Source organism: Pleurodeles waltl, chromosome 12, assembly GCF_031143425.1.
Source record: "Pleurodeles waltl isolate 20211129_DDA chromosome 12, aPleWal1.hap1.20221129, whole genome shotgun sequence".
Lineage (NCBI taxonomy): Eukaryota > Metazoa > Chordata > Amphibia > Caudata > Salamandridae > Pleurodeles > Pleurodeles waltl.
Window position 1 is genome coordinate 51,054,020 of NC_090451.1, and position 27,070 is coordinate 51,081,089.

At 47.2% G+C, this 27,070-nt stretch overlaps 1 protein-coding gene across 6 annotated transcripts in view; it reads right to left on the reverse strand.

Annotated features, from left to right (window-relative positions):
• PDE4C (phosphodiesterase 4C) overlaps positions 1-27,070 on the reverse strand; it is an 837,713-nt gene that overhangs the window by 12,427 nt on the left and 798,216 nt on the right. For 5 of the 6 annotated variants that reach the window (XM_069216588.1, XM_069216587.1, XM_069216589.1 and 2 more), the window contains 2 exons: positions 16,759-16,852; positions 774-943 (listed from right to left, as the gene is read on the reverse strand). In XM_069216588.1, the coding sequence (XP_069072689.1) occupies positions 774-943; positions 16,759-16,852 (264 nt within the window). Of the gene's footprint in view, positions 1-773; positions 944-16,758; positions 16,853-22,692; positions 23,395-27,070 lie in introns of those variants that run through there. The other variant, XM_069216592.1, reaches the window with a different exon arrangement.

The following is a 27,070-nucleotide window of genomic DNA, read 5'->3' on the forward strand; positions in this document are numbered from 1 at the left end:
CAGAAGCTCTCATAGCAGACTGACCTCCAGGTCTCACAGTAGAGCGTCCACCATCTCTCACAGAAAGTTACCCCTAGCTCTCACAGCAGACTGGACACTAGCTCCCATAGCAGACTGGCCTCCAGATGTCATAGCAGACTGCTCTCCAGGTCTCACAGTAGAGCATCCACCATCTCTCACAGAAAGTTACCCCTAGCTCTCACAGCAGACTGGACACTAGCTCCCAAAGCAGACTGCCCCCCAGGTCTCAAAGCAGACTGCCCCCCAGGTCTCAAAGCAGACTGCCCCCCAGGTCTCAAAGCAGACTACCCTCCAGGTCTCATAGCAGAGTGCCCACCAGCTCTCACAGCACACTCTATGAAACTCAAACATCAGGGAATCCAAAAGGGCATGATTTAGAGTTGGGTATTAAGACAAACAACTCCGTTATTTGGAGGAATTGATAAATCAGAACTGAAATTACTAGCCACATTTCTTCCGCAATATCCTGCCTGCAGCGGTGGAAATTCCACCAGTGGGTTCTCCTTCGGAGTCTGCATGTTCTCCAGAATGTGGAGAACTGCACATTAGCACACAACTCTAAAGCTGGTCCTCAACTTATTGGTGCGAAGAACTGTGGTCCAGCAGGACCTCGCCCATCAATTACAACCGTTTGATTTCTCCATCCAATGTAGAAACCAAACCCCAAGCTAAGTGACCAGGATGTGACTGGTCGCCACCGAGATCACCCAAAGCTGACAATAAAAACTAGCCCCAAACCGGACAGTGCTCACCGACGCCAAGGATCCCTCCTGCTCGGTCTTCACCCCGAAGCGCGGAATACTGCACGTGGTGAAGCTGGAGCTGTGCGTCAACTTCTTCACGCCGCTGATCTGGCACATGGGCCTCTTCTTCTTCTCGTCTTTCGATGTTGGCGAAGGGATTTCCACTTCATGTTGCTTATCTAAGGATCACAAGGAGAGAGAGAAGCCATGACATGGGACCTGGGCCAGCTGGGATCCAAACCCGATGAAAGTACACCTGATCGGATCCGCATTCTTCGTTAACGTCCATCAAGTTTACTCTACTGGAGACACGATCTAGAAGATAGTACCATTCAGGTTTGCTTAAAAACTTTTTATATAGTTTATTTAGCTTAATTCCGTTTAAATTTTACAATATTATGATTTTACTTCCTTAGCATGTAATTGTTTGTGTACTCTATGGTTTTTGCATTTTGTCTCTGTATTATTCATATAGCAAGTGTCACTTGAAGCCCAATTGCTGGCATTGGAGTAGGGGTGGGCTGTTGGTGAGATGTACCCGTGAAAGCTGAACAAACTCCATCACATTGGCACCCCACCCGCTTGCTACATCGGACTCTGATGAGGCTTCAACGATCCTACATTTTTATTCAATAAAGGTTATGGGACCCAAGGACATGCTATGCCCATTAAAACTGAAACAAACTGAACAAAAAAACATGTAAACCCATATAAAGAATTCTCAGCCCGGAACCGCGGATATGGCAAGATTTGGAGGAGACAAGATGAAATTTACAGGATCACTGAAGTTCTGGTCAGCGTGAAGACCATCTCTGGTTGGAGTCGCTGGGCGCCTACTGCAACCGGATGCAGGTTCAAGCCTGCTGTCCACCTCCCATCCCACCCACCAGCCTAGCAATGACCAGTCAGAAGTCTTTCCTCCGCTGCCATCTGGGCAGCACCCATTGAGGGAACTTCAAGATATGAGTCAAGATGCCAGTGGGCTAATGTATACCCAACCAACATCACCACTTCTGTGCTTGCCACCTATGGAGTCTACGGGGAGGCAGTAAAGACTGCACCCCTCTCCCCCCGCCCCAACCAGGTGGCACAATCCTTCTGGTGCACGGTGGAAGCAACTTACCAGTTCCAAGCGTCTTGACGCCTTTGGGCATTTGCTTGTGCTTTATAAATCCATTTGATTTCATTTAAATGTGGATGAGTTGGCAAAGGGAGGCATAATTGACTAAATGTTTTAAAGCACATAAAAGAGATCAATAATCGAAAATATTGCACTTGCTGTTTTTTGGTGGAAGTTTAGCACCTGTTCCAGGCACTCAATATGAGAGCTAAAAAAAGAGATACTGTGGACCTAAAAATGAAATTTACAAATCTTGAGGAGGCGGACATCGGATGATACTCAATAAATTTTAACTGGGTGTGGTAGCAGACAAATGTGAGATCCACTGCATGGTGGCTGTGGTTCCCCTCAAGAGGTGGGGTTGTCATGTTCTCTTAAGGTACGTATGAGCCCTGCCATGCCTGAGGACTGTTTGCTAGGAAATGACTTGGAGCTTACTGGGTGGAAGAAAGTGGAGCTCAAATCTCCCCTTGAAATGTTGGAGTTTCTTGAGTGGGTCTGCATGACCATTTGGTTCCTGGCTACCTGGGAGCAGAGTCAAGAGAGGCTTGAAAAATGACCCAGGCAGCTGCAAAGAAAGGAAAGGGCAGGAGGCGCGGCAAGTCCACCTCTAAAGTTCCTACGGAGCTGGTGCATGGGATGCCAGAGAAGGCGACTCCGGGGCCGAACAGGGAGGACATTGCTTCCCTTGGTGACATGCCTGACCTTGCAGGGTGGCAAATTGAGGGAGGGCCCACCAGGGAGCTATTCTGCAGAGCACAGAGAGAGTGCCCAGCCCTTGTGGGGCTATGGCGACAAGCCAAAGCCCAGGCAGCTGGTGAGCCCTCTGGGGATCACCTAATCTACTACGAGAACAACCCCCATTACATTGAACCTAGGGCTCCTGTGCACTGTGCAGCACGTGTGTTGGTGGTCCCCCAAAGTCCCCCAATGTTACAGGGCCTTCCTGGGTCTGCCTCATGAGATACTGTTGGTAGGACATCAGGGCCAGGACAAGACCTTTGACAGGCGTGTCACCCACTGTTGCTGTCCCCAGATGAAGAAAGCCTCAGATGCTTTCTGTAGGCCTTGCCTTATCTGCCAAGTGAGTGCATAGACAGGGAAAAAGCTCAGGGGTCAGCTGACTCCCAGACCTGTTGTTGGCACCCCCTTTAAGCAGGTGGGCATCAACATTGTTCTGCCCTTGGACCCCAGAACAACCTTGAGCAACATGTTTATCCTGGTTTGGTGGACCATGGCACCCAGTACCCAGAGGCCACCCCTCTGAGGACCACAACTGCACCTGCAGTGGTTAGGGCCTAGATGGGGATTTTTACACAAGTAGGTTTCCCCAAGTAAGTGGTATCAGACAGGGGCACCAACTTCATGTCCACATAGTATGTACATATGTGTGTGTATTTCATGTGTGCATGTATATGTGTGTGTGTGTATATATTATGTTATTCTATGCTCAAAATGTTCATAGGTCATTGCATAGCTCCTAGATAAGTTTGTATATTAGATAGTTATGAATCCCTGCTCTCATTTTATATCACACTTTGTCTACCCATCACCATATGTCATATCTCTATCAATCTATCCTCCATCCCCACTCTGACGCATCCCAAACCCATTTTACTACTTTCATCTCCAAAATAACCCTGTCTAAGCTCTTCCCTCCTCTTTCACATCTAACTCACCCAAACCTTACTTTTGTACCATGATCTCCCGAACAACCCTACTAAATTCTCCCTCATTTATCTCACCTTTAACTCATCCAAAACCCCTCCTGCTACTATGATCTCCCTAACCCTTTCTACAGACTCTTCCCTCCTCCATCCCCCCTTTACTCATCCCAAGCCTACATTCTATTACCATAAACTCCCAATTAACACTTCTGGATTCTTCCCTCCTCCACCCATCCATTACTCTAATCAATCCAACTAACAAACTCACATATCCGCGGCTCAAATTAACTCATAATAATACTAAAACTGTATTCATATTTCCCTATACTAATCCACCACTAATTTGTTTTGGGTACCAGAGTAGCGTGCTACTCACCGAAAAGCGCTTCGACGCCTCGTGAGGGGTAGTAAGCGCTATATAAATACTATTACAATACAATACAATACAATACAATTACAATGGGGTGCGGGGGAGGGGGCATACCACACATCTTGCCCCTCTGCCAAGTCACACAGTTCCTTTTCTCAAGCACAGCTTCATCAGGGGAGCCCTGTACACATCCCCGCTCGTGGCCTCGCGCACCCACCTAGAACTAGAACCCGGAGCTCCCCCTGCTGAAGGTGCATGCTCCCCCGGGGGCTCAGCTTCTCGGGCGGACCCGCGCAGCAGGCATCGCGCCCTGCGCTTGGCAGCTTTCCTTCGCCTAAAGACTAAAGCCCTATCTAATATTATTTAAACACTGCCAATTGACGCAAGTTGGGGTCTAATAATATTACCGCTGCCATGGCAACGGGAGACAATGTGTTGAGGAATGTCGGTGCTTCCCTTAAACCGATGTTGTACAGACCCCCCTCGCGTGCCTTTCTTCCCGGATGGCAGGGAAGCGAATATCTCAAGGCCCTCAAGGTGGTGTAGTGCCCGTGTCACAAAATGCAAAGTTGTGGGCACCTGAGAGCTAAACTGTGCCATGAGGTGTCACTGCACAGAAAAAAATATAAAGACATGTTCACAGCCCGGCCTGCCTAATTTATATGTAATCAGAGAATGTTTGACATATGGTTATCGATTATGTCTGAGCATCATCCAGGATATGACGACACAACACAGGATATAGCGAGACCACACAAAAGACAAGATGATGTCACAGAGCACGGTACTTTAAAACAAAAGAGCACGGGACGTAACAAGGGTGTGACTAACACAAAAGGACACGGAGACATCATAAAGGAGACATCACAAAGGATGTGAAGGTAATACAAGTGACATCACAAAGGGTGAGGGGAGATTACAGAAAGAATGACGTCACAAAAGATGCGATTATAACACAAAAGGACATAGAGACGTCATAAAGGTGACATCACAAAGGATGTGAAGGTAATACAAGAGACATCACAAAGGGGAAGGTGAGGTTCTGAAAGGGTGGTGTCACAAAGGATGTGACTGTAACACAGAAGGACACGGAGACATCAGAAAGGTGACACCACAAAGGATGTGAAGGTAATACAAGTGACATCACAAAGGGCGAGGGGAGATCACGGAAAGAGTGACGTCACAAAGGATGCAATTGTAACACAAAAGGACATAGAGACGTCATAAAGGTGACATCACAAAGGATGTGAAGGTAATACAAATGACGTCACAAAGGGTGAGGAGAGATCACAAAGACTGATGTCACAAAGGATGCGATTGTAACACAAAAGGACATAGAAACGCTAGAAAGGTGACATCACAAAGGATGTGAAGGTAATAGAAGTGACATCACAAAGGGGAAGGAGAGGTTCTGAAAGGGTGGTGTCACAAAGGATGTGAATGTAACATAAAAGGACACGGAGACGTCATAAAGGTGACATCACAAAGGATGGGAATGTAAAACAAGAGAGCTTGGTGACATCACAAAGGGTGAGGGGAGATTACAGAAAGAGTGACGTCACAAAGGATGCAATTGTAACACAAAAGGACATAGAGACGTCATAAAGGTGACATCACAAAGGATGTGAAGGTAATACAAATGACGTCCCAAAGGGTGAGGAGAGATCACAAAGACTGATGTCACAAAGGATGTGATTGTAACACAAAAGGACATAGAGACGCAAGAAAGGTGACATCACAAAGGATGTGAAGGTAATAGAAGTGACATCACAAAGGGGAAGGAGAGGTTCTGAAAGGGTGGTGTCACAAAGGACGTGAATGTAAAACAAGAGAGCTTGGTGACATCACAAAGGGTGAGGGGAGATTACAGAAAGAGTGACATCACAAAGGATGCGATTGTAACACAAAAGGACATAGAGACGTCATAAAGGTGACATCACAAAGGATGTGAAGGTAATACAAGTGACATCACAAAGGGTGAGGGGAGATCACAGAAAGAGTGACGTCACAAAGGATGCGATTGTAACAAAAGGCCGCAGAGACGCTAGAAAGGTGACATCACAGATGTTGAAATTGTAGGAAAAAAGAGATTGGTGACATCACAAAGGGGAAGGAGAGGTTCTGAAAGGGTGGTGTCACAAAGGATGTGAATGTAACACAGAAGGACACGGAGACGTCATAAAGATGACATCACAAGGGACAGTAATGGCCCACAAAGAGCATGGCGACATTACAAAGGACATGGTGACAACACAAAAGCAATAGTAAGATCCCAGGAAGAGGACATCACAGATTTTTTAGACATTACAAAAGGCCTCACAGGTGCAGGGTGATCCTCTGGCTGTAGTCAGTATTTTATCTGTTAAAACCCCTCATTTCTTAGCATTTTTTCATAGAATATCAACCCAAATAATGAGCCAAATATGGAATCCTCTGGTGTAAAAGGAATAAAGTGAAGTGTAGAAAGAAAGAACAGAGCTGGTAAAGGCAGAAAGGGACGAGGGGAAAGAGGGGGAGAGATGATGGAGTGAATAGAGACAGGAGAGAGGGGGAGAAGCAAAGAAGAGAGACGTGCCTTGTGATGCACTGGGGATGTGTGTCAGGGCTCGTGTGTCAGTGTTCACAACATCACCCTCCATCCACTCTTCAAGCCATGACACTTGCCATGTTGGCATTGCCTAAAGACTCCCCTCAGTAGCTGCTTGATGCCAGCACTTGTAGTTCTTCTTCTGGGTGGCATGCTGCAGGGTATCCTGCCTGAACTGTGCCCTCGGCTGGGCACAGACCACAATTACAGTCCTGGTGCTGCCTCGCTGTGAAAGCTCCTGGAAATGGTGCACATGCAAACATAAACCACGTAGGCTATCTTAGGTAGCTCACTGACCACCCATGCAAGAACCGAAGGATGATGAGTCCAGATTGGTCAGGAGGGCTGAGTCTTTCCTGGAAGCAGGGTCACCTTTGGGGGAACTGAAGTCTAATGCCACACACAGCAAACACATAGCAAATAGTTTTCTTACCGGTCTTAACATCCTACAATGCTATTTGGGGTGGTATCTTCAGCTAGGAACGTGGTAGAAATGTCAGCTTTTCTTTGCTGATCATTGTTTTATGTGCTGCATATTATAATTAAGTGTCTTACAGTACTTTCCTGTTACAGACTAAAGGGGTGCCTGAACACTCAGTTATATTAAGCGGTACTAAAGCCTCTTTAACTGTAATATATATTACCTAATGGCGGTCGCCACTAGATAGTTATAGTTAGGACCAAGTCTCTATAGAAAAAGCTGTTTTTTGCTTGCCTATATCTTTGGTGCTGCTTGACGAATCTTCACAAAAAAATTCAACAGTCACGTGAGCTGCTGTTTGGAAAGTTTCGGGTGAGCTGTGAAGCGGAGGCCAAGACAAAGGGGGTTGAAATATATAGAGCTTCCAATGTTAATTCCCATGCAGAAAATTGAACAGCGATAGCGTCAAAACCACTGGATGGAATTACACCAAATTTGGCAGAGGTGGCTCTTTGTCCAGAAAGAGCCCTTTTTGTTATTTGGTGTAAATCTGTTCAGTAGTTTTAGAGAAATAAAGGAAAATCCAAATTTGTATATCTAGGGACGCGAAGGATTCGGGAGCCCTCCCGATCCTGTGCTGAGATCTGATTGGCTGACAAAATTTCAACAAGGAAGTGTTGTCAGCCATGTTGTGACTAGGCTTCAGTTAAAAATAAAGAAAAGGGGCCATGGTACTGACACGCCGACCCCTTAGCTCAGGGGGTGGGGTCCTAGAGGCACCCCCCACCCCCATGGCTTAAAAGCAGTTTTTCCCAAAAAATTTCTGAGATTCGCAGAGGATCCACGAGTCCAGTATAAAAAAAAATAAAAAAAAAATAAAGAGCGGGCTCGTTTGCTTCATTTTTTCAAGCCCCCGGATGGCCCCTAGCCCCGGGGACCACCACCTCCCAGGGGCTTTATTCAAATTACATGGGGGAGGCCCTTTGGCCTCTCTCACAGCCCCGAGGACCACCACCTCCCCAGGGTGATTAATTAAATATGTTCAGGGGGTCGCGCAGCCCACCCCGAGCCCCAGGGACCACCACCCTGAGGTAAAAAGCTTTTAATATGTGAGGGAGTCCCGATGGCCTACCCCACAGCCCCAGGGACCACACCTCCCCGTGGCGATTAATTAAATAGTGCGGGGGACTGCGCGACCCCCTGTGCCCTGGGGACCACCACCCCCAGGACATTAAAGAAATTGATCGCAGGGGCTACTCAGGCCCCCTACAGCCTCAGGGATCACCACCTCCCCATAGCAAATACTAAATAATGGAAAGGGGGTTGGTTTCAGACCCCTAAGCCCCAGGGACCCCCACTTCCCAGGCATATGCCTACACTGGGGGGGGCCCACATGCCCCCCCCTCAAGGAGCCACTGCTGGCCCTGGGGACCGCCACGCCCCCAGGCCGGCTCTTGCTATGTCCTGGGGTGCCCACGCCCGGGACATAGCTGTTTGCTGTGGCTTGGTCCAGTTTCTGACAGTGGGGGCTGTCAAGTAGCTCCGGCTGTCAGAAAGCGGGCCTCTCATCTGTTTCCTGCAGGCAGGTATAAGGCCAAAGGACCATGCACAGCATGGGGTTGGGTGGTTGCTGGGTTGGCCGCAGGGTCTGGCTGCAGGACAGATCTTGCGGGCAACCTATGCTGCGCATGGGTGAAGGCCGTGCACAGTGCAAGGTTAGTGGCCAGGCCCTGTAGCCAACCGCTGCCATGCACAGCCGAAGGCCTTGTGCGGCGGTGGATGGATTAAAGTATAGTCATGAAAATTACTATACGTTAAAAAAAACATAGAAATTCACTGAACAAAAAACAAAGGTTACAGGGATGTAATCGTTAGGCTCACATTTTAAACATGCAAAACTATAGAAATGCATAAGTTATAGTTGGAATTACCTCAAGTAACTATAACTCGTACCCTAAGGTAACTATAGCTCGCATCCTCGCCATGCACTGCTAATTAACTCACAAATTACGGCACTCATGGCATCTTTGGTAACATCATTGAGAATATCAATGCAATATTTGCAGTAAAAATTTTGACAAAAAAAAAACTGTGCATGGCGGGGGCGCGAGTCATAGTTACCTTAGGACACGAGTTATAGTTACTTGAGGTCACTCTAACTTTAACTGGTGAATTTCCATGGTTTTGTACTTTTAAAATGTCAGCCTGACTATATCATCCCTGTAACCTTTGGTTGAATATATATATATATATATATTTTCAACTAAAGTGTAAGAGGCGTTAGGACAGATGAGGTGCAAAGGTTGCTTCACCACAAGCCCTTAAAAGGAAGAAAATTCCAAGTTTACGGTCAGGGTCGGACTAGGAAAGAGTATAGGCCTGGTCACAAAAATACAAGTGGCACCATTAGTGACTCAGGATAGCTAAAAAAGTGGTCCTTATTTGGAAATTATGGCAGAGATAAACTTGTAAAGAAACTTTCGACAGGCGTTTCACAAGGTATGAGAGGCTGCATGCATGTGTGCCTGCTGCCGACAATGTTTGCTTTAGTATCAGGGAAATCAACAGTAAAAACCAGCCAAACAGGCAATATAACCGGGCCAGAAACAGCCCTTCAAGCCTGTCCGACACTGCTTAAGGCAGGCCTTCAAACCTTTACTCCCAGTCCTAAGTTACCAGGGTGGTGGTAACTGGGGGGCATATTTATAATGGCCTAGCACCACCTTGTGAGACATTAACATCATTATTTATGACGTCAATGTGGCCCAACGAGGCCAAAATCCCTGCACCGTATTTACAGAGTAGTGCAATGCATGCATTGCGCCTCTCTGTAACCCTTTGCGCTACATTATGCCTGCGCCAAGCATAATGTATAAAAGGGGGCGTTCCCCCACTAGGGGAGCCGGAAAAATGGCGCAAAGTAATCTATGAGATTTCCTTGGGCCATCTTTTAAGGAACTTTTAACGCCCGCTTTAAGAGCAGACGATAAAAAGGGGGCTTGCATTCTTTAGAATGGGCCCCTATGTACTCTGCAGGAGTAGCGCCAATATTTTGGCGCTACTCCTGCAGAGTATATCAATAGCGTTATGAGAAATCACACTATTGCCCCTTGCCCGCGCCACGGTGCGCCGTATGATAAATACGGCGCACACATGGTGGTGGTAGGGGGGTGCCAAGGGACGCAGGGAAAGTGCCGCTGCACTCGGTGCGGCGCTACTTTACATAAATGTGCCCCTTTGATGTCTTTATAGGTTTTGTGGTGTCGCAACCAAGAAACCACCTGCAGCTTCTAGACTGTTGGCCACCTTTTGGCCCCTATCATAGAACTTGCTGCCTCCTGAGATGTCATCCACACCCCACAGTGAGGGTGTTCAAAGCTTCCCTGAAATGAAAGAATGACGCACACTGCACCAAAGGTGCAAACAGTTCTACCTGTTATGATACAACGAATAATTCTACTAGTGTTGTTTTGTCCCTTTAAATTGTCCTTTCATCTTCTCAAAACAGACTGTTTGTTCCAAACCTCTGTCATCTTCCCATCCTCTGCATGCCATCAGCCCTACTCAGCTAGGCACCGACATGGGTCCTACGCAAGACATTTCTGGAAGAAATGCCAAATGCTGATACATACATAAATACATACATAAAGGATACGCCAATGATGGTAAACCCACATAATGCCAGGCATTTGGGAAAAAAATGTACATTTCTGACACAGACAAAAAATGCCACAGATGCGCTAACGGTTGGCGACATAACTAGGAAACATGCAAGGCGCCCATCTGGAGCAACCTCAGCTACGATTGGTTGAAAAGCATTCATTTCTTTTTTAAAATTCTGTTTGTTGAAATCATCAACTGTATACATTCACCCTGGTACATGAATAAATATACATCTTCGTAAATGACACGCAAAGTACACTCTTCTTAAAACACTTTCAGCCGTTACACGTCACACCTGATAGTAAACCCTTCATCCGCAAGCTACGCCCCTCTGCCTTATTTCCACGGACACACACTTCACTTCTCCAAATCTCTGAACAATAATCCTTTACTCTCGCCCGATGTCACACCTGAGTTTTTGTTACTCGCACAGACTTAACTAGAGCTTGGCTAGACTGGAACTAAACTAGGTTACATTGTTAGTGGGTTTTAGTGGTTGGTTTTAAGTAGAGGATTCCCTCTAAAATACTCTCATCAGTTGTGTGGTTTTAGATATTTGCACTGTAGGCCCCTGAAAATAGACCCAGTTACTATAAACCCCTCTAGCAAGTGTGAGTGGTGTACTACTCCGGGTCATTGTGGTGCTGTGGGTAAGCAGCATTTACAACCACCTGAAAGTGTTAAGACGTTTATGTTGCGTTATTGCTCCATGGGGAGGGAAGGATATTTTACAATAATCTCTCCTCTGCCTCGTGTAAGGAGAGATGGATGCATGCACTGCTGTCCTACATGGGAGAGAAGGATATGTTTCACTAGTCTCTCCTCTGCCTCGTGTAAGGAGAGATGGATGCATGCACTGCTGTGCTGCATGCGAGAGAAGAATATATTTCAATAATCTCTCCTCTGCCTTGTGTAGGGAGAGATGGATGCATGCAGTGCTGTGCTGCATGGGAGAGAAGAATATATTTCAATAATCTCTCCTCTGCCTTACGTAGGGAGAGATGGATGCCTTGCACTGCTGTCCTGCATGGGAGAGAAGGATATGTTTCACTAGTCTCTCCTCTGCCTTGTGTAGGGAGAGGTAGATGCATGCAGTGCTGTGCTGCATGGGAGAGAAGGACATATTTCACTAGCCTCTCCTCTGCCTTGTGTAGGGAGAGATGGATGCATGCAGTGCTGTGCTGCATGGGAGAGAAGGATATGTTTCACTAGTCTCTCCTTTGCCTTGTGTAGGGAGAGGTAGATGCATGCACTACTGTCCTGCATGGGAGAGAAGGACATATTTCACTAGCCTCTCCTCTGCTTTGTGTACAAAGAGATGGATGCATGCACTGCTGTCCTACATGGGAGAGAAGGATATGTTTCACTAGTCTCTCCTCTGCCTTGTGTAGGGAGAGGTAGATGCATGCACTGCTGTGCTGCATGGGAGAGAAGAATATATTTCAATAATCTCTCCTCTGCCTTGTGTAGGGAGAGATGGATGCATGCACTGCTGTGCTGCATGGGAGAGAAGGATATGTTTCACTAGCCTCTCCTCTGCCTCATGTAGGGAGAGACGGATGCCTTGCACTGCTGTCCTGCATGGGAGAGAAGGACATATTTCACTAATCTCTCCTCTGCCTTGTGTGCAAAGAGATGGATGCATGCAGTGCTGTCCTGCATGGGAGAGAAGGATATGTTTCACTAGTCTCTCCTCTGCCTTGTGTAGGGAGAGACGGATGCATGCACTGCTGTCCTGCATGGGAGAGAAGGATATGTTTCACTAGTCTCTCCTCTGCCTTGTGTAAGGAGAGACGGATGCCTTGCACTGCTGTCCTGCATGGGAGAGAAGGATATGTTTCACTAGTCTCTCCTCTGCCTTGTGTGCAAAGAGATGGATGCCATGCTTGCACATCTGTCTCGTGCAGGAATAGATTACTGTCTTGCACCAATTTCTCCTCTATCTTGTGTCGGGAGTGATCGCCATCTTACACTATCTTTCATGGGGAGAAGGATATCTTGCACTAAACTCTCTGCTGTCCTTTGCAGGGATCTTACACTACATTTCTTCATGGGAAGAGAAGGGTGCCTTCACTAATCACTCCTCTGACTTGTGTCGGGGGATTGCGGTCTTGTACCACACTCCTGCATGTGGAGAGACAGGTATGTTACTAAGAGCTTAGCTTAAAGGGGAAGAGCTTAGTTCCGCTACAAATGTTCACTCCAGAAGGCCCTACTTTACGGACCCTTCGGTGCCCACTCACAATAAGCCCAAAGGGGAGATTAGTGCAAGAGATAAGAGCAGTGCGACACAGCGATGAACCTATCCACAGGACAGCAGTGCCAGATATCTGTCTCTCCCCATGCAGAAGAGTAGTGCAAGACATCTGCCTCCCCCTAACAAGACGTAAGAGAGATTGGTGCAAGGTATATTTCTCTCCGCGTGAAGGAGGGTCGTGTATGACAGGAATACCAAAGCAGGAGAGCAGCGTGAGAATTATTCCTGCACAAGACTTAGAGACTGGTGCAAGAAATCTTTATTTCCCTGTGTAGGAGAGAAGTGTAAGACAGCAATCCTCCTTATATAAGAGAGACAAGAAGTTAGTGCAAGATATCCTTCTCTCCCAGTGCAGGAGAGCAGTACAAGACATCCATCTCGCCTTGCACAAGACACGTGAGAGGTTAGTACACAATATCCTTCTGCCCCAATGCAGGAAAGCAGTGCAAGGCATCCATCTCTCACTGCACAAGGCACAGGAGAGATTAGTGGGAGGAGCTAGGAGTGCGAGATACCCTCTCTCATAGTGCAGGAGAGTGATGACAGACATCCGCCTCTCTGGACAAGACAGACTCCTGGTACACTAAGCCATCAGAGCTGCCCCCTTGCTTGTGCCACTTAAGCAGAGATGTCTTCACCCATTAGGTAGGTTACCACATGGGAGGGTGTCAGCAGGGCGAGACAATGGGCAGAGCAGAATCTGATCACGGATGGCACGGCGCGGCCTTCCCCTAAGTATTTGGAAGTAGTCTCGATAGAGCTGGCACTATTATCTACTAGACTTTCCCAACCTCTTCTTTGAGTGATGGGATGAATTCCTATTGTGAGAAGTAGCAGAAGGCATTTCCAGGAGGGAGTACCCATGCCCCTCCTCTCACCCAGGAGAAATTAGCTGAAGCCACCCAGGAAAGCGTGGAATGTTCCTACTCTACACATGCTGTGGATTTTGGTTCTGCCTCTGGCATAAGAAGTGCCCAAACCTTATACGTCTGGGTTCTATAGGCGTTACACTAAGTGTCGTCAGGCTGTAGTTCTTTGGATGTGGAGCCCTCAGACTCGACACAGACCTGACCTCCCAGGACATTGGCACTAGACTCAGCAAGCTCTTTTGTTTTTGGAGGACGCGGTGGAGGTGGTGCGGTGGCAAACGTGCCTCTTATATACTTCTTGGCATGAGGCCCCACTCCTTCCTCACACGTTGCTTTTTAGAGGCAAGCGCAAAGCGCTCCGTCCCTCTTCTAATCTCTCTTTAGGGGGATTTTAACCACACCCATGTTACGTCAGTCACTTTCATTGGTTCGGGGGCTAAAGCATGCATACATCATGCCTTTTCCGGTGTTTAGCCCTCCTCGAGAGCACCAGTAAACTACTGGAAACATACCAGGCTGCATGGTTTCTGTATGGTTTCTGGACTACTTTTCCTCTTTATTTCACAGCGTGATCGCGCTCGTTTTTTCCCATTTAATGTGGCAAGAAAAGTCCGGTTTGGAGTTTACAACGCTAATAGCTCTAACTCGACGTAATGCGATAGCCGTTGCATTGCAAATGCTTGTTTTTTGTTGCAGTTGGCAGGTCTGTCAACACCACCTGGCAGCTCCCAAGCCCCTCACGGTGTGCACAAGGGTGCCTCTGGCCCTAATGCAAGGTAGGAATAAGGGCCCCCCAAAACCCTGGTTGTAATTGGGGTAAAGTAGGCCCCGCACTGAACTGACAAGCGCCCTCCCCTCAAAGCACACACGTTTGCCAGCGCGTGGAGAGGCTGAGGGGCAGACAGAGACCACATCCGCACCATCTTGGTAACCTCGGGACGGATTTCCGCTCGTCACTTCTGATCCCCCAGAGGTCCCCTGGCGACTGCAGTACGTGATCAGCGCGAGCGTGACGGAAGCGAGCGGGGTGAAGCGGACACAGGTCATGACCCCGTCCTCCCAGCGCCATCTGCTGCTTTGGAGAGATGCGCGCTGGCGGAATGTGGGTCAAGTTCACAGGCTCCGGCTAATGCCCGTGGGAGCATCTCCGAGCCGCAGGCACCGGCCCTGGGGGGAGAAGCAATCCTTTCCGAACAGGGTAACCAGCTTAGCAAGAGCCTTCATGGACTAAATGCGCCTAGCACTGGCTTCCCATTAACCGGATGCATTGTGGGAAGTGAAGTTTTTCATTACTTATCTATTCTTTGCTCACACTATATTTGGCTTTCCATTAACCTGATGCATTGTGGGAACTGAAGTTTTTCATTACTTTCTTATTCTTTGCTCATGCTACATTTTGTTTATGTTGGCCACAACCATACAACCCGTTCGATAGCATCTGTGACCAGATCCATAGATCTTGGACAAGCCCTTCATCCGTGTCCTCTACACACTCATTAACGGCCCGCTGGGTACTAAACGTGGACCAGAACCCAGGCCCTCCAGGTCCAGCAAGTACTGGGCTTCAGTAATGCCCTTCACCCACTTACTGTGCCCGTTTCCCCTAATGCACGTATGCCCTTGGGACTCTACACATGGTGTGACCTTCAGACACTCTGTCTGCTCAACATCTCCTGCTCCAATACCAGGGCCACTGGAATTAAGCAGTTCTGAGGCAGCAGCAGTTTCCGCACAATTGTGGATGTTGCCACATTTACCATATAATCTATCATCCGCTTCAAAGCCTACAGATTGTACCATTGTTTATAGCTCAAACGGATCGAAAGTTACTAAAACATGGCAACACGTATTCCTGCACGTTGGAGGCCCTAAGCAAAGGTTGACAGGTCATCTTTCAGTTGCCTATGGCTATATTTGGGTATTAAAGTGGTACTAATGAAGTGAAATATTTTCCCAGTAGTACAGTGTGTAAAAATAGGCTATAGCAAAATGTGCTGCATTGTGCAGCATAAGTTGCCTTTTCTTGCCGCATAATTTAGTCAACACTTCCATACAATTTTGTTCTCTCCTGCTGCATATCTCCAGAGCCCCTGTCCAATACCCACGGACCATGCTCGCTGTTCGGGCACTATATATTGCTTTCTTTTTTTTAATTAAATACATAACGGAATGTGAATGGGAAGCGCAACTTTTGGGCCCCCTGAACCTCCCCGGTGCAAATATTAACAATCAACATGAAGACGAAAGTCTCGTGAACATATGCTGCCCCTGGAAAGTTTTCTGCCTTGTCATAACTGCCATGATTACGAACAATCTGAAAGATGGCCTTTAAAGGGCTATATGTGAAGTGACAGGTGGTACAGAGCCTATTATCCAAGATGTGACTGACAATCCCTTAAGCCAGTGGGTGAAGGTTTCTTAACTGCAGACAACAGGTGTTTCAAGTAATATCAATTATTGTATACTTATGGTTGCATATTAACATTTAATGATGATGGTAAAATCTCATCTGCAGTTATAACAAATAAGGTACACACAAGTGGAAACAATAATTATATTCACAACTGACCGCTTAATCATTTGAGCTACAGTCAGCAGCCACCCAGAAGTGACTGACGCCTCAACCCACTGAGCTACAAACAAGGAGCCAGGGTAAGAGGTCCTTCTAGACTTATTGGCTGTTTTGTGAAAACTTCATTTTATTTGGCCATCAGAGACATCTGTGGCGAGGATAAAAAACAAACAGGGAGTATCCAAAATATTTTGTTTGCCTGCGAGTCAAGTTATCAATGTAAAAAATCATTGCTGAAGATTTTCCCAGTGGTATTATTCTGTAACATATATGATTTTTTTTAACCTCTGAAAAACAAACTTTATTAAGGATTTTACATGCTTTTTCCCAAATGTACTGAAGTTTTGAGGAAAACAGAAAATCACTAAAATGTCGAAGTTTTATTTTGCCAAATTTGGGAATCCAGGCGTGGTGGGAATCCAGGATGGCGGGGAGCTGCTGGTCTAAATAAGACATGGTGGTACTCACCTAGAAAAGTGCTGGAGATGTATTCGGAGACTTGGTTTCCAGAGCGACTCGTTTCTGACAAGTGCGTTAATTCTCTATTCAGCATCCTTTTAAACTGAGAAAAAGAAAAACAGCAGTAAAAATAAAGTAAGGCACGATATAATGGAAGAACTGGATATGATCAAAACATAGATGACAGCTTATTGTGAGGAACAGCAAAGCTGCACATATAATGCACATATTGGTTCTCAAGACATGGGAACAGTTCGCCATTTACCAAAGCAAACTGTATTTTATGACCTTGCCTAATGACATTTACATTTTTGTTGAATAATGTACATTCTCTCTAAATTCATTTTTTCTGTCTTGTTCTCTGTTTTCAGATATTCGCTTTCCTTGTTTTTTAACTTTCCTTTTAACATTACTACTTGTTTTCATGTTCATTCTTACCCCCAGCTCGTTGTTTTCCGCCCTGTCCTCTCAACCCCCCCCGACTGGCTAATCCACATCACGTTCAGTTCCCCAAATGAAATATTAGCACTGTTAAACAACTCCTTCTTCAGGTAGTTACCTACTTGCCTTCATCAATTACACAGAAACTTCTCTCCCCCTGATGCTTGTGCACATTGGTTTGCACATTAAACACAGTTGCCTTGGCCTCATTTTATAAAAGGAAATTTCTAAAATATAGTTGACCTTCTCGTGAAGGTAATGATTCATTTCATCCATGTCCCCTGTGGTAGTATAACTAACTTTCCTAGTGTTTGTAGAGTTAGAAAAAAGTATTTCCGCCATTCTCAAAACGTTTTATAGCTAAAAACTTCCACCCATTTATAATATTAGTGGCTTAGGCCAAATTCTTGCTCATGCTATAATAGGTTAAGCCATCTGCCCATTCATAGCATAATAGCTTCTCATACACCCATTCACACTGCAATAGGTTACGTCTTCAACCCACTCATGATACAACTGATTAATTCATACGCCCATTCATACTACAGGAGGTTAAGTGTTCTGCCCTCTCACAGTACAACAGGTTGTCCTACACCCGTTCATATTACAATAGATTATGCCTTCTGCCCATTCATAGTGCAATAGATTAGTCCATAGGTCCAGTCATATTACAGGAGGGTAAGTGTTCTACCTTTTCATAGTACAACAGATTGTCCTACACCCGTTCATACTACAATAGATTATGCCTTCTGCCCGCTCATTGTACACCCATTCACACTGCACAATAGGTTATGTATTCCGCCCATTCATAATACAATGGATTAATCCATGCGCCCATTCATATTACAGGAGGGTAAGTGTTCTGCCCTGTCATAGTACAACAGATTGTCCTACACCCGTTCATACTACAATAGGTTACACCATCTGCCTATTCACAGTACAAGAGATTCTCTTCCACCCACTCTTAGTACAACAGGTTAAGTCTTCTGCCCATTCACAGAACAGCAAATCGTCAGACACCCATTCATACTGTGAAAGGTTAGGTCTTCCACCCATTCACAGTACAACAGATTAGTCAATACCCCCATTCATACTGCGAGAGATTAAAGGCCTGGTTTAGAGTTTGTCTGATGGGCGACTTCGTCACAAACATGATGGATATCCATCCGCCGTATTACAATTCCCATTAGATATAATGGGATTGTAAATGGGCGGACGGGATATCTGTCACGTTTGTGACAGAGTAACCCCAACCGCCAAACTCTAAATCAGGCCCCAAGACTTCTGCCCTTCCATAGCACAATAGATTTCCATGCACCCATCCGTAGTACAATAGATTGTCAAGCACCATCCATAGTATAATAGCTTTCCATGCACCATTTATAGTACAATATATTTCCATGCACCCATTCACAGTACCATAGATTGACAAGCACCCATCCATAGTACAATAGATTGCCAAGCACCCATCCATAGTACAATAGATTGCAAAGCACCATTCATAGTACAATAGATTGCCAAGCACCATTCATAGTACAAGAGATTGCCATGCACCATTCATAGTGCAAGGGATTGCCATGCACCATTCATATTGCAAGAGATTGCCATGCACCATTCATAGTACAATAGATTACCGTGCACCACTCATAGTACAATAGATTACTGTGCACCACTCATAGTACAATAGATTGCCATGCACCATTCATAGAACAATATACTGTCTCACACCCACTCATAGTACAATAGACTGCCACACACCCACTCATAGTACTATAGATTGCCATGCACCATTCACAGCACTATAGATTGCCATGCACCATTCATAGTACAATAGATTGCCAAGCACCCATTCATGGTACAATAGATTGCCAAGCACCACTCATAGTACAATAGATTGCCATGCACCATTCACAGTACAATATACTGTCTCACACCCACACATAGTACAATAGACTGCCACACACCCACTCATAGTACTATAGATTGCCATGCACCATTTACAGTACTATAGATTGCCATGCACCATTCATAGTACAATAGATTGCCATGCACCATTCATAGTACAATAGATTGCCATGCACCACTCATAGTACAATAGATTGCCATGCACCATTCATAGTACAATATACTGTCACACACCCACTCATAGTACAATAGACTGCCACACACCCACTCATAGTACTATAGATTGCCATGCACCATTCAACGTACTATAGATTGCCATGCACCATTCATAGTACAATAGATTGCCAAGCACCCATTCATGGTACAATAGATTGCCATGCACCACTCATAGTACAATAGATTGCCATGCACCATTCACAGTACAATATACTGTCTCACACCCACACATAGTACAATAGACTGCCACACACCCACTCATAGTACTATAGATTGCCATGCACCATTCACAGTACTATAGATTGCCATGCACCATTCATAGTACAATAGATTGCCATGCACCATTCATAGTACAATAGATTGCCATGCACCACTCATAGTACAATAGATTGCCATGCACCATTCATAGTACAATATACTGTCACACACCCACTCATAGTACAATAGACTGCCACACACCCACTCATAGTACTATAGATTGCCATGCACCATTCACAGTACTATAGATTGCCATGCACCATTCGCAGTACAATAGATTGCCATGCACCATTCATAGTACCATAGATTGCCAAGCACCCATTCATGGTACAATAGATTGCCATGCACCCATTCATAGTACAATAGGTTAAGACTTACACCCATTCACAGTACAATAGATGAGTCCATACACCCATTCATACTACAGGCGGGCACGTCTTCTGCCCTTGCATAGTACAATAGATTGTCACACACCCATTCATAGTACAATAGGTGAAGCCCTTCACTCATCTGTAGTACAATAGTTTAGGCCATACATCCACTTCATTTAAATAGGTTAAGGCCTCAGCCCATTCATAGTACGATAGATTAAGTCATAAACTCATTCAGACTACAATAGGCTGTATCCTCTGTCCATTAAGTACAGTGCCTTTTTTTCTACAGCTGTTTATACTACAATAAATTAGACCATGTATCACTGTAAATACAATTATGTGATAGACCAACTCAAACTAAACTACCTTAAATTCTCCACTCACTTGTAATTTAATTGGCCACATTTGCCGTTTTGAAGTAGGATAGGCAGACTGTATGTGTGTATTTGAAGTTTTGTGACATTTGATGAAACAGTTTTGACACGTGTGTGCTTTAAAGCGACCATCATAGAAGCCGGGGTTAAAACAGTGATAAAGAATCACTCTAAATGACCTTTAAAAGAGTGACTTTCTAGATCTGATCAGCGTTCACCAAAACTTTAAGTGTAACCACATGTTCATCTTTGGAGACTTTTCAAAATATTGTGAATTGCAGCAAAATGGCTTACATTTTTAGCTAAAAATTACATTAAAATTCCTCCAAGTAAGGAGTTACTTAATCTTCCCTTCCTGTGCCACTTGGTTAATTCCTGAATGAGTTCCAGGTGCAGCAAGTAAATTAGGCCACCCATTCTTAGTACAACGCGGTGCTTCCTGGCCCAACAGCTTGGTTCTGGACTAGAGTTTCTGGTGGAGTATGTAAGTTACACCCCAGTACCTTGTAAAGTAGGGTACTGCTTGGGTCACTGTGTGAGCTGCTAGTAAATTACTCATTCTGCTTCTAGTACAGTATCAACCAAGAACAAGGTTTTTTTTCAGGGTGTCGATACCACCCCACTTAACCTATGGGCATAGTTGGCATCATGCGGAGATGTGTAGTGCCCCCAGGCCTAGGTGCTCCTACCGGTCCTGATTCTTATTTTGCATTTTGGGACTTGTCTCTGGAAAACTGAAACCACAGATACCTGAAAGCAAAGAAAAATAAACAGGCAGGCCTGGGTGGCTTAGTCAGACATAGGACGTGGGGGTGGGTAAATTTCAGCTCCCTGTAGCAGGCGGGCGCCCAATTCCTGAAAACAGCGGCATCCCACGTTGTCATGACAACCTTATTTCTCATTCACAATACCAACGGTCACTTATACAGCAGCCATAACAAACAAACGCCTTCTTGGCGCTAGAACTCCCAGCTCTTTTTCTTACGCAACTCAATAGCAGTGCAAGAAATGAGGGCGAACCGGCCGGCTGCTGGATTTAGCAACAACAGCCTTCAGAGGAGCTCCTCCAGCTGTTGCAATACAAATGTCTCACTTACATGGCCATCAGCACCCTTTCTATTCTAGTCTTAGCTGGAAGCTAGCTGGAGCCCAACACCTTGATGCTGCAGAAAAAAGCAGAGACACTTAAGAACTTGGTGTAACTTAAGAACTGTTTAAGAGATAAACTGTGAACTTAAGAGAGGTTTCACCCTTCTCCAACCCTGCATGTCAGACCTCTCTGCCTATGTTAGGAACTACATAAATAACTATTTATGTAACACTTAACAACGTATTTTCATTTTTTAATTTATTTTATAGTGCTACTCAACCCAATGTAGGTTGGCGGAGCGCTTTACTTCAAGCACACATTATACAGAGACAACAAATCAAACAAGTGCAGAAGTCAATAGACATGAAATGTTACATGAGATAAAGAGGGTTGGCGTGACACATCGTCCGTACTGGCGGGGAGAACATCTTTTGAAGTTTACAGAACGTAAGTAGTTGCGATTGTCTATCTTAATAAGCCTTGGTCACTACCCAATGAACTCCTTTAAGCAAACTCAGAATAACAAAAGATTGAGTAAGAACACAAGGGTTGAAACGCATGCCTTGAAGCCCGCATGCAGCTCATTGGCGCTGGTTTAGAACTCACTGTTGTGTATTACGAGGTTTGTAACTCATGGCCTGAAGGCGATCCGAGGATCTGTGACAAGCAATAACCCACTGAGATAGCTACAGAAAATACAAACCAGTGGCCTGCATGTTACAGGTTGTGCTTTGCAGCAGGCGCATTACCCCTCTATGCTGTTTCCAAACCTGTGACTAGACTTCTTACAGATGTCGCCAGCACGTGCATTGACGCCAGAGTTACTTTACCAGGGAGTATACATACCACAGAACTATACCAGGAAGTATATATACACCACAGAACTTGCTGAAAATACAAAGTTCTCTGCCCTGTAACACATCTTAAACTGCAGTCTGTTTGTGTCAAATTAAGTGGCCCGAGTAGATTTACAGCCACATTTGTCCTTGTTGTCAATGACTTGTGGGCAGAGTTGTTTTAAGGTATGTGTCTGAGAGGACTGTCAGATTCCTCTCCGTGTGACTCGACCCTTCATAAAGCCTCCCCCTTTCTGCTGCCACACCTCTACCCCCAATGCATGGCACCCCCAATGTATCTGTTTTCTATTTCCGGTACCGCTCACTAGTACTCACTTGATTGACCGCCAGGTAAACACCTGCCATCTTGGGCCCCTGTGCCCGCAGTGGTATCACGCTGTTCTGCAGCAGCCACTCAACCCCCTGAGCTAGCACCGAGACCCACTCACCTTCTTGTAGCACCAGGAAGTGGAGAGAAGGCGAGCCTCTTCAGGCATCTCAGCGCTCGGTGTATCCGTGCTATTACCGGGCAGGCCAGGCTCCTTTCGGATGGGGTTAGGTGGCAGCGCGGCCTGCGGTGGTCGTGGGGACCTCAGGTGCCCCCTCTAGACAGGCCCGCCGATGCAGAAGAGTCCAGGGGGCCCCAGGCCCCACATCCTCATCCGTAGATCGATCGATTATTGCTTCCTGCGGATGGAGCACCCTGCAGGAATAACTCACACTCACTCCCCCCCTATTCAAGGCAGGGGGGCATCAACATGAGAAGGACCCCCAAATATGCACTAGAGCGAGAAGAGGCTGTGGACCCCACTCGATGGAAGATGCTTTGGATGCAGACTCCAGGGGTCCCTCCAGCTGGGAGATCAGGGGCTGTCATCCACAGCAGGGGTACCGCGGGGGTACCGCGGAAGCAGTGGGTACCGCGGGGGTACCGCGGTTCTCTGGGCGCGCTGCTCGCGGTCTCAGGGGCCTGCAGGGCCTCCTCCCCCGGGGGTCCATGCGGGGGATGCTCGCTCCCTGGCGCGGTAGGTGTCCCCTCTCCTCCGCTGCGCGCCCCAGGTGCCTTTCACCCGCAAGGCCGCGCGAGCGGGCGCGCGCGGCAACAGAAGGCAGGACGGCACCGGGCCGCTGATTGGCTGCTCGGCGGAGAGGACCCCCAGAGCTGGAGCATCCTCGTAACCCCTTCAGCGCCGGTGGGTTCCTCCTTTCAGAGGATCCCAGCATCCTCGGGTGCGAGGCATCCCTGGCACGGTACCCGCGCTGCCATCAGGCGGGAGCGCGCAGGGACAGGCAATCCCCGCAGGCGGCACCGACCCTGGCAGAGGGCGGGCTTCCGTGGCTCCAGGGGGTCTCCCTGAAATCTGCAGCCTGCTTCAATCGAAGGGTCTCCCTGAACTCTGGGGGACCTGCTTCCTTCCTAGAGGGTCTTCCTGAACTCAGGAGAGATTGCTTCAATCTCAGAGGGTCTCCCCGAACTCTGGAGAGATTGCTTCAATCTCAGAGGGTCTCCCGGAACTCTGGAGAACCTCCATCAGTCTCAGAGGGTCTCCCTGAACTCTGGAGAGCCCCCATCAGTCTCAGAGGGTCTCCCTGAACTCTGGGGGACCGCTTCCTTCCAAGAGGGTCTTCCTGAACTCAGGAGACATTGCTTCAATTTTACAGGGTATCCCCGAGCTCTGGGGAGCCTGCTTCATTCCTAGAGGGTTTCCCTGAACTTTGGAACCATGTAGGGTCTCTCTGAACTCAGGAGAGAACCCTTCAAGCATATATGGTCTACCTGAACTCGGGAGAACCCTCTCCAATACTAGAGGGTCCCGGTCTCCATGAACTCTGGGTCTCCCTGCAGCCCGGGGAGGCTCATTCAACCTTAAAGAGGATCTCCCTGAACTCTGGAGAGCCTGATTCAACCTTAGAGAGTCTTCTTCAATCTCAGGGCGTCCCCTGAACTCCGGGAGCTTTTTCCATCATAGAGGGGCTCCCTGAACTCCAGAGAGACCCCTTCAATCTTAGGGGAGGTCGCAGTGCACTTCCCTGAACTCCAGAGAGACCCCTTCAATCTTAGGGGAGGTCTCAGTGCACTTTAGGGAGTATCTTTCAAACTTAGATTGTCTCCCTGAACGCCACAGTCTCTTTAAATCTAAGAGGGTCTCCTTGCGTTCCAGAGAGGGTCTCTCAGACTCTGGGGCATTACCCTGAATCCCGGAGGGTCACTCTGCACTCTAGAGAACCTCCTTAAATCTTAGGAGGTCTCCCAGCACTCCCGAGGGTCCCCTTCAATCTTAGAGAGTGTCCCTGAAATTTGTTGTGTTACCTAGAACTCAAGACGGCCTCTCTCTGCAGGTCGAGGCTCCCCGACTTCTGTGAAGTTATTCTGAACTCCACACGGTCTCTCTGCACTCTGGAAGGTCTCGTTCAATCTCAGAAGGTTTCCCTGACCTCTGGGGAGTAGCACTGAACTCCAGGGAGCCTCCATGGACGGTGGAAGGTCTCCCTGTACTCTGGAGAGCCTACGTCACTCAGAGGGTCTCCCTGCACTCTGGAGACTCTACGTCAATCTTAGAGGGTCTCCCTACACCCTGGAGAGCCTACGTCAGTCAGAGGGTCTCCCTGCACTCTGGAGAGCCTACGTCACTCAGAGGGTCTCCCTGCACTCTGGAGAGCCTACGTCAATCTTAGAGGGTCTCCCTGCACTCTGGAGAGTCTACGTCAATCTTAGAGGGTCTCCCTACACCCTGGAGAGCCTACGTCAGTCAGAGGGTCTCCCTACATTCTGGAGAGTCTACATCAGTCAAAGAGGGTGTACCTGATCTCTGGAGAGTCTACGTCAATCTTAGAGGGTCTCCCTACATCCTGGAGAGCCTACGTCAGTCAGAGGGTCTCTCTGCACTCTGGAGAGCCTACGTCAGTCAGAGGGTCTCCCTGCACTCCGGAGAGCCTACGTCAGTCAGAGGGTCTCCCTGCACTCTGGAGAGCCTACGTCAGTCAGAGGGTATCCCTGCACTCTGGAGAGCCTACGTCAGTCAGAGGGTATCCCTGCACACTGGAGAGTCTACGTCAATCTTAGAGGGTCTCCCTACATCCTGGAGACCCTACATCAATCAGAGGGTCTGCCTACACTCTGCAGAGCCTACGTCAGTCAGAGGGTCTCCCTGCACTCTGGAGAGCCTACGTCAGTCAGAGGGTCTCCCTACACCCTGGAGAGCCTACGTCAGTCAGATGATCTCCCTGCACTCTGGAGAGCCTACATCAAACTTAGAGGGTCTGCCTACACTCTGGTGAGCCCACGTCAATCTTAGAGGGTCTCCCTACACTCTGGAGAATTTATGTCAATCTTAGAGGGTCTCCCTGCACTCTGGAGAGCCTAAGTCAATCTTAGAGGGTCTCCCTGCACTCTGAAGAGCCCCCGTCAATCTTAGAGGGTCTCCCTACACTCTGGAGAGCCTACGTCAATATTAAAGGGTCTCTCTGCACACCAGAGACTCTCATTCGAGCTTGACTCCAGACAGCCTCCTTTAATTCGAGAAGGTCTCCCCGGACTCCAGGAGATCACCATGAATTCGAGGGTCTCCCTGGACTCTGGAGGGTTCCCCAAACCCCTACGACTCTCCCTGCACCAAGGGGGCCTCTCTGAACCTTTGAGGGTCTCCCTGCAAACCAAAGTGATCCCCTGAACTCTGAAGATTCTCCTCAAGCCTTAGGGGGTCTTCCAGAACTCCAGAAGCCTCTCTGAACTCCAGGGGTGCGGGGTGGGGTTTCTCCAGGATCAAGGAGCCATCTGGACCCTAAAGGGTGTTTTCCTGACCTCCAGAAGGTCTCCCTGAACTCAATGGGGTCTTCCTGAACTCAGGGCGATCACCCTGAATTCATAGAGGCTTTCCCGGACTACATATGACTGTTGTCCAAGTTAATGCCCCTGAATGGACGAACGGTGGTTTACTACAATGGCTTTCGGGGTGCTTTCTGAGTGACTGGACTGTCTGGGCATTTTGACCCCAGAGCTAAGGTCTGGGGGCATGCAGCGGAGTGGCTCACATTTGCAGGACCAGAGTAGACAACAAAATCTGCCCAGGGAAGATTGTTCAAACCAGCCCAACACCGAAGGAGGCGGAAAGTAGAATAGGGTCATGGCTGGGTCTTGGTAACCTCCATGTGATGAAAGCAGCCCCCCTAACCTGCATCCCACAGGAAACATGTCAGAGAAACAGAATGGCCGGTTCAGCCCTGCACCAGACTTGGCTCAAGTTATTCATAGGGGACAGCCCAACTCTAGGCGCTACTAACCTTCCTTAGCCGGCACCAGCTGGACAGAAACTCTCGACAAGGCAGTCCACCTCTGAATGTTGTGGGGTTATATTTTGTGGCCAAGGGAGTAGTCAGAAAATTAAAATACCCCCACTTTAATCTGAACCTCTAATGCGTGAGCGAAGCGAGCAAGTCCTACCCACTCTAGATGAGGTGCCTTCATCCCACCTTCCATCCATCTATAGCTCCATTCTTTTAAGGTTTTCTTCAATCTATTCATCTATCCATATTTATATGCTTCCATCCATCTTTTTCCCATTCCATTCATCCTTCTTTTACCATATTGACTGTCCACCCTTTCACTATTACTCTTCTATTCATCCTTCTATCCTTTCACTCACAGTTCCAGCCATTCATTCATCCTTTTCACATCCATACATCCATTATTTTTCATCTGCCCATCACTTCAGTCTCTGGTTATCAATTCACCCATTGATCCAGACTCCCGTTCATCTATTCACCCATTCATCCAGCATTCCATCATTCCATCATTCCAGCCACCCATGTAAATGTTCTTTTACCCTT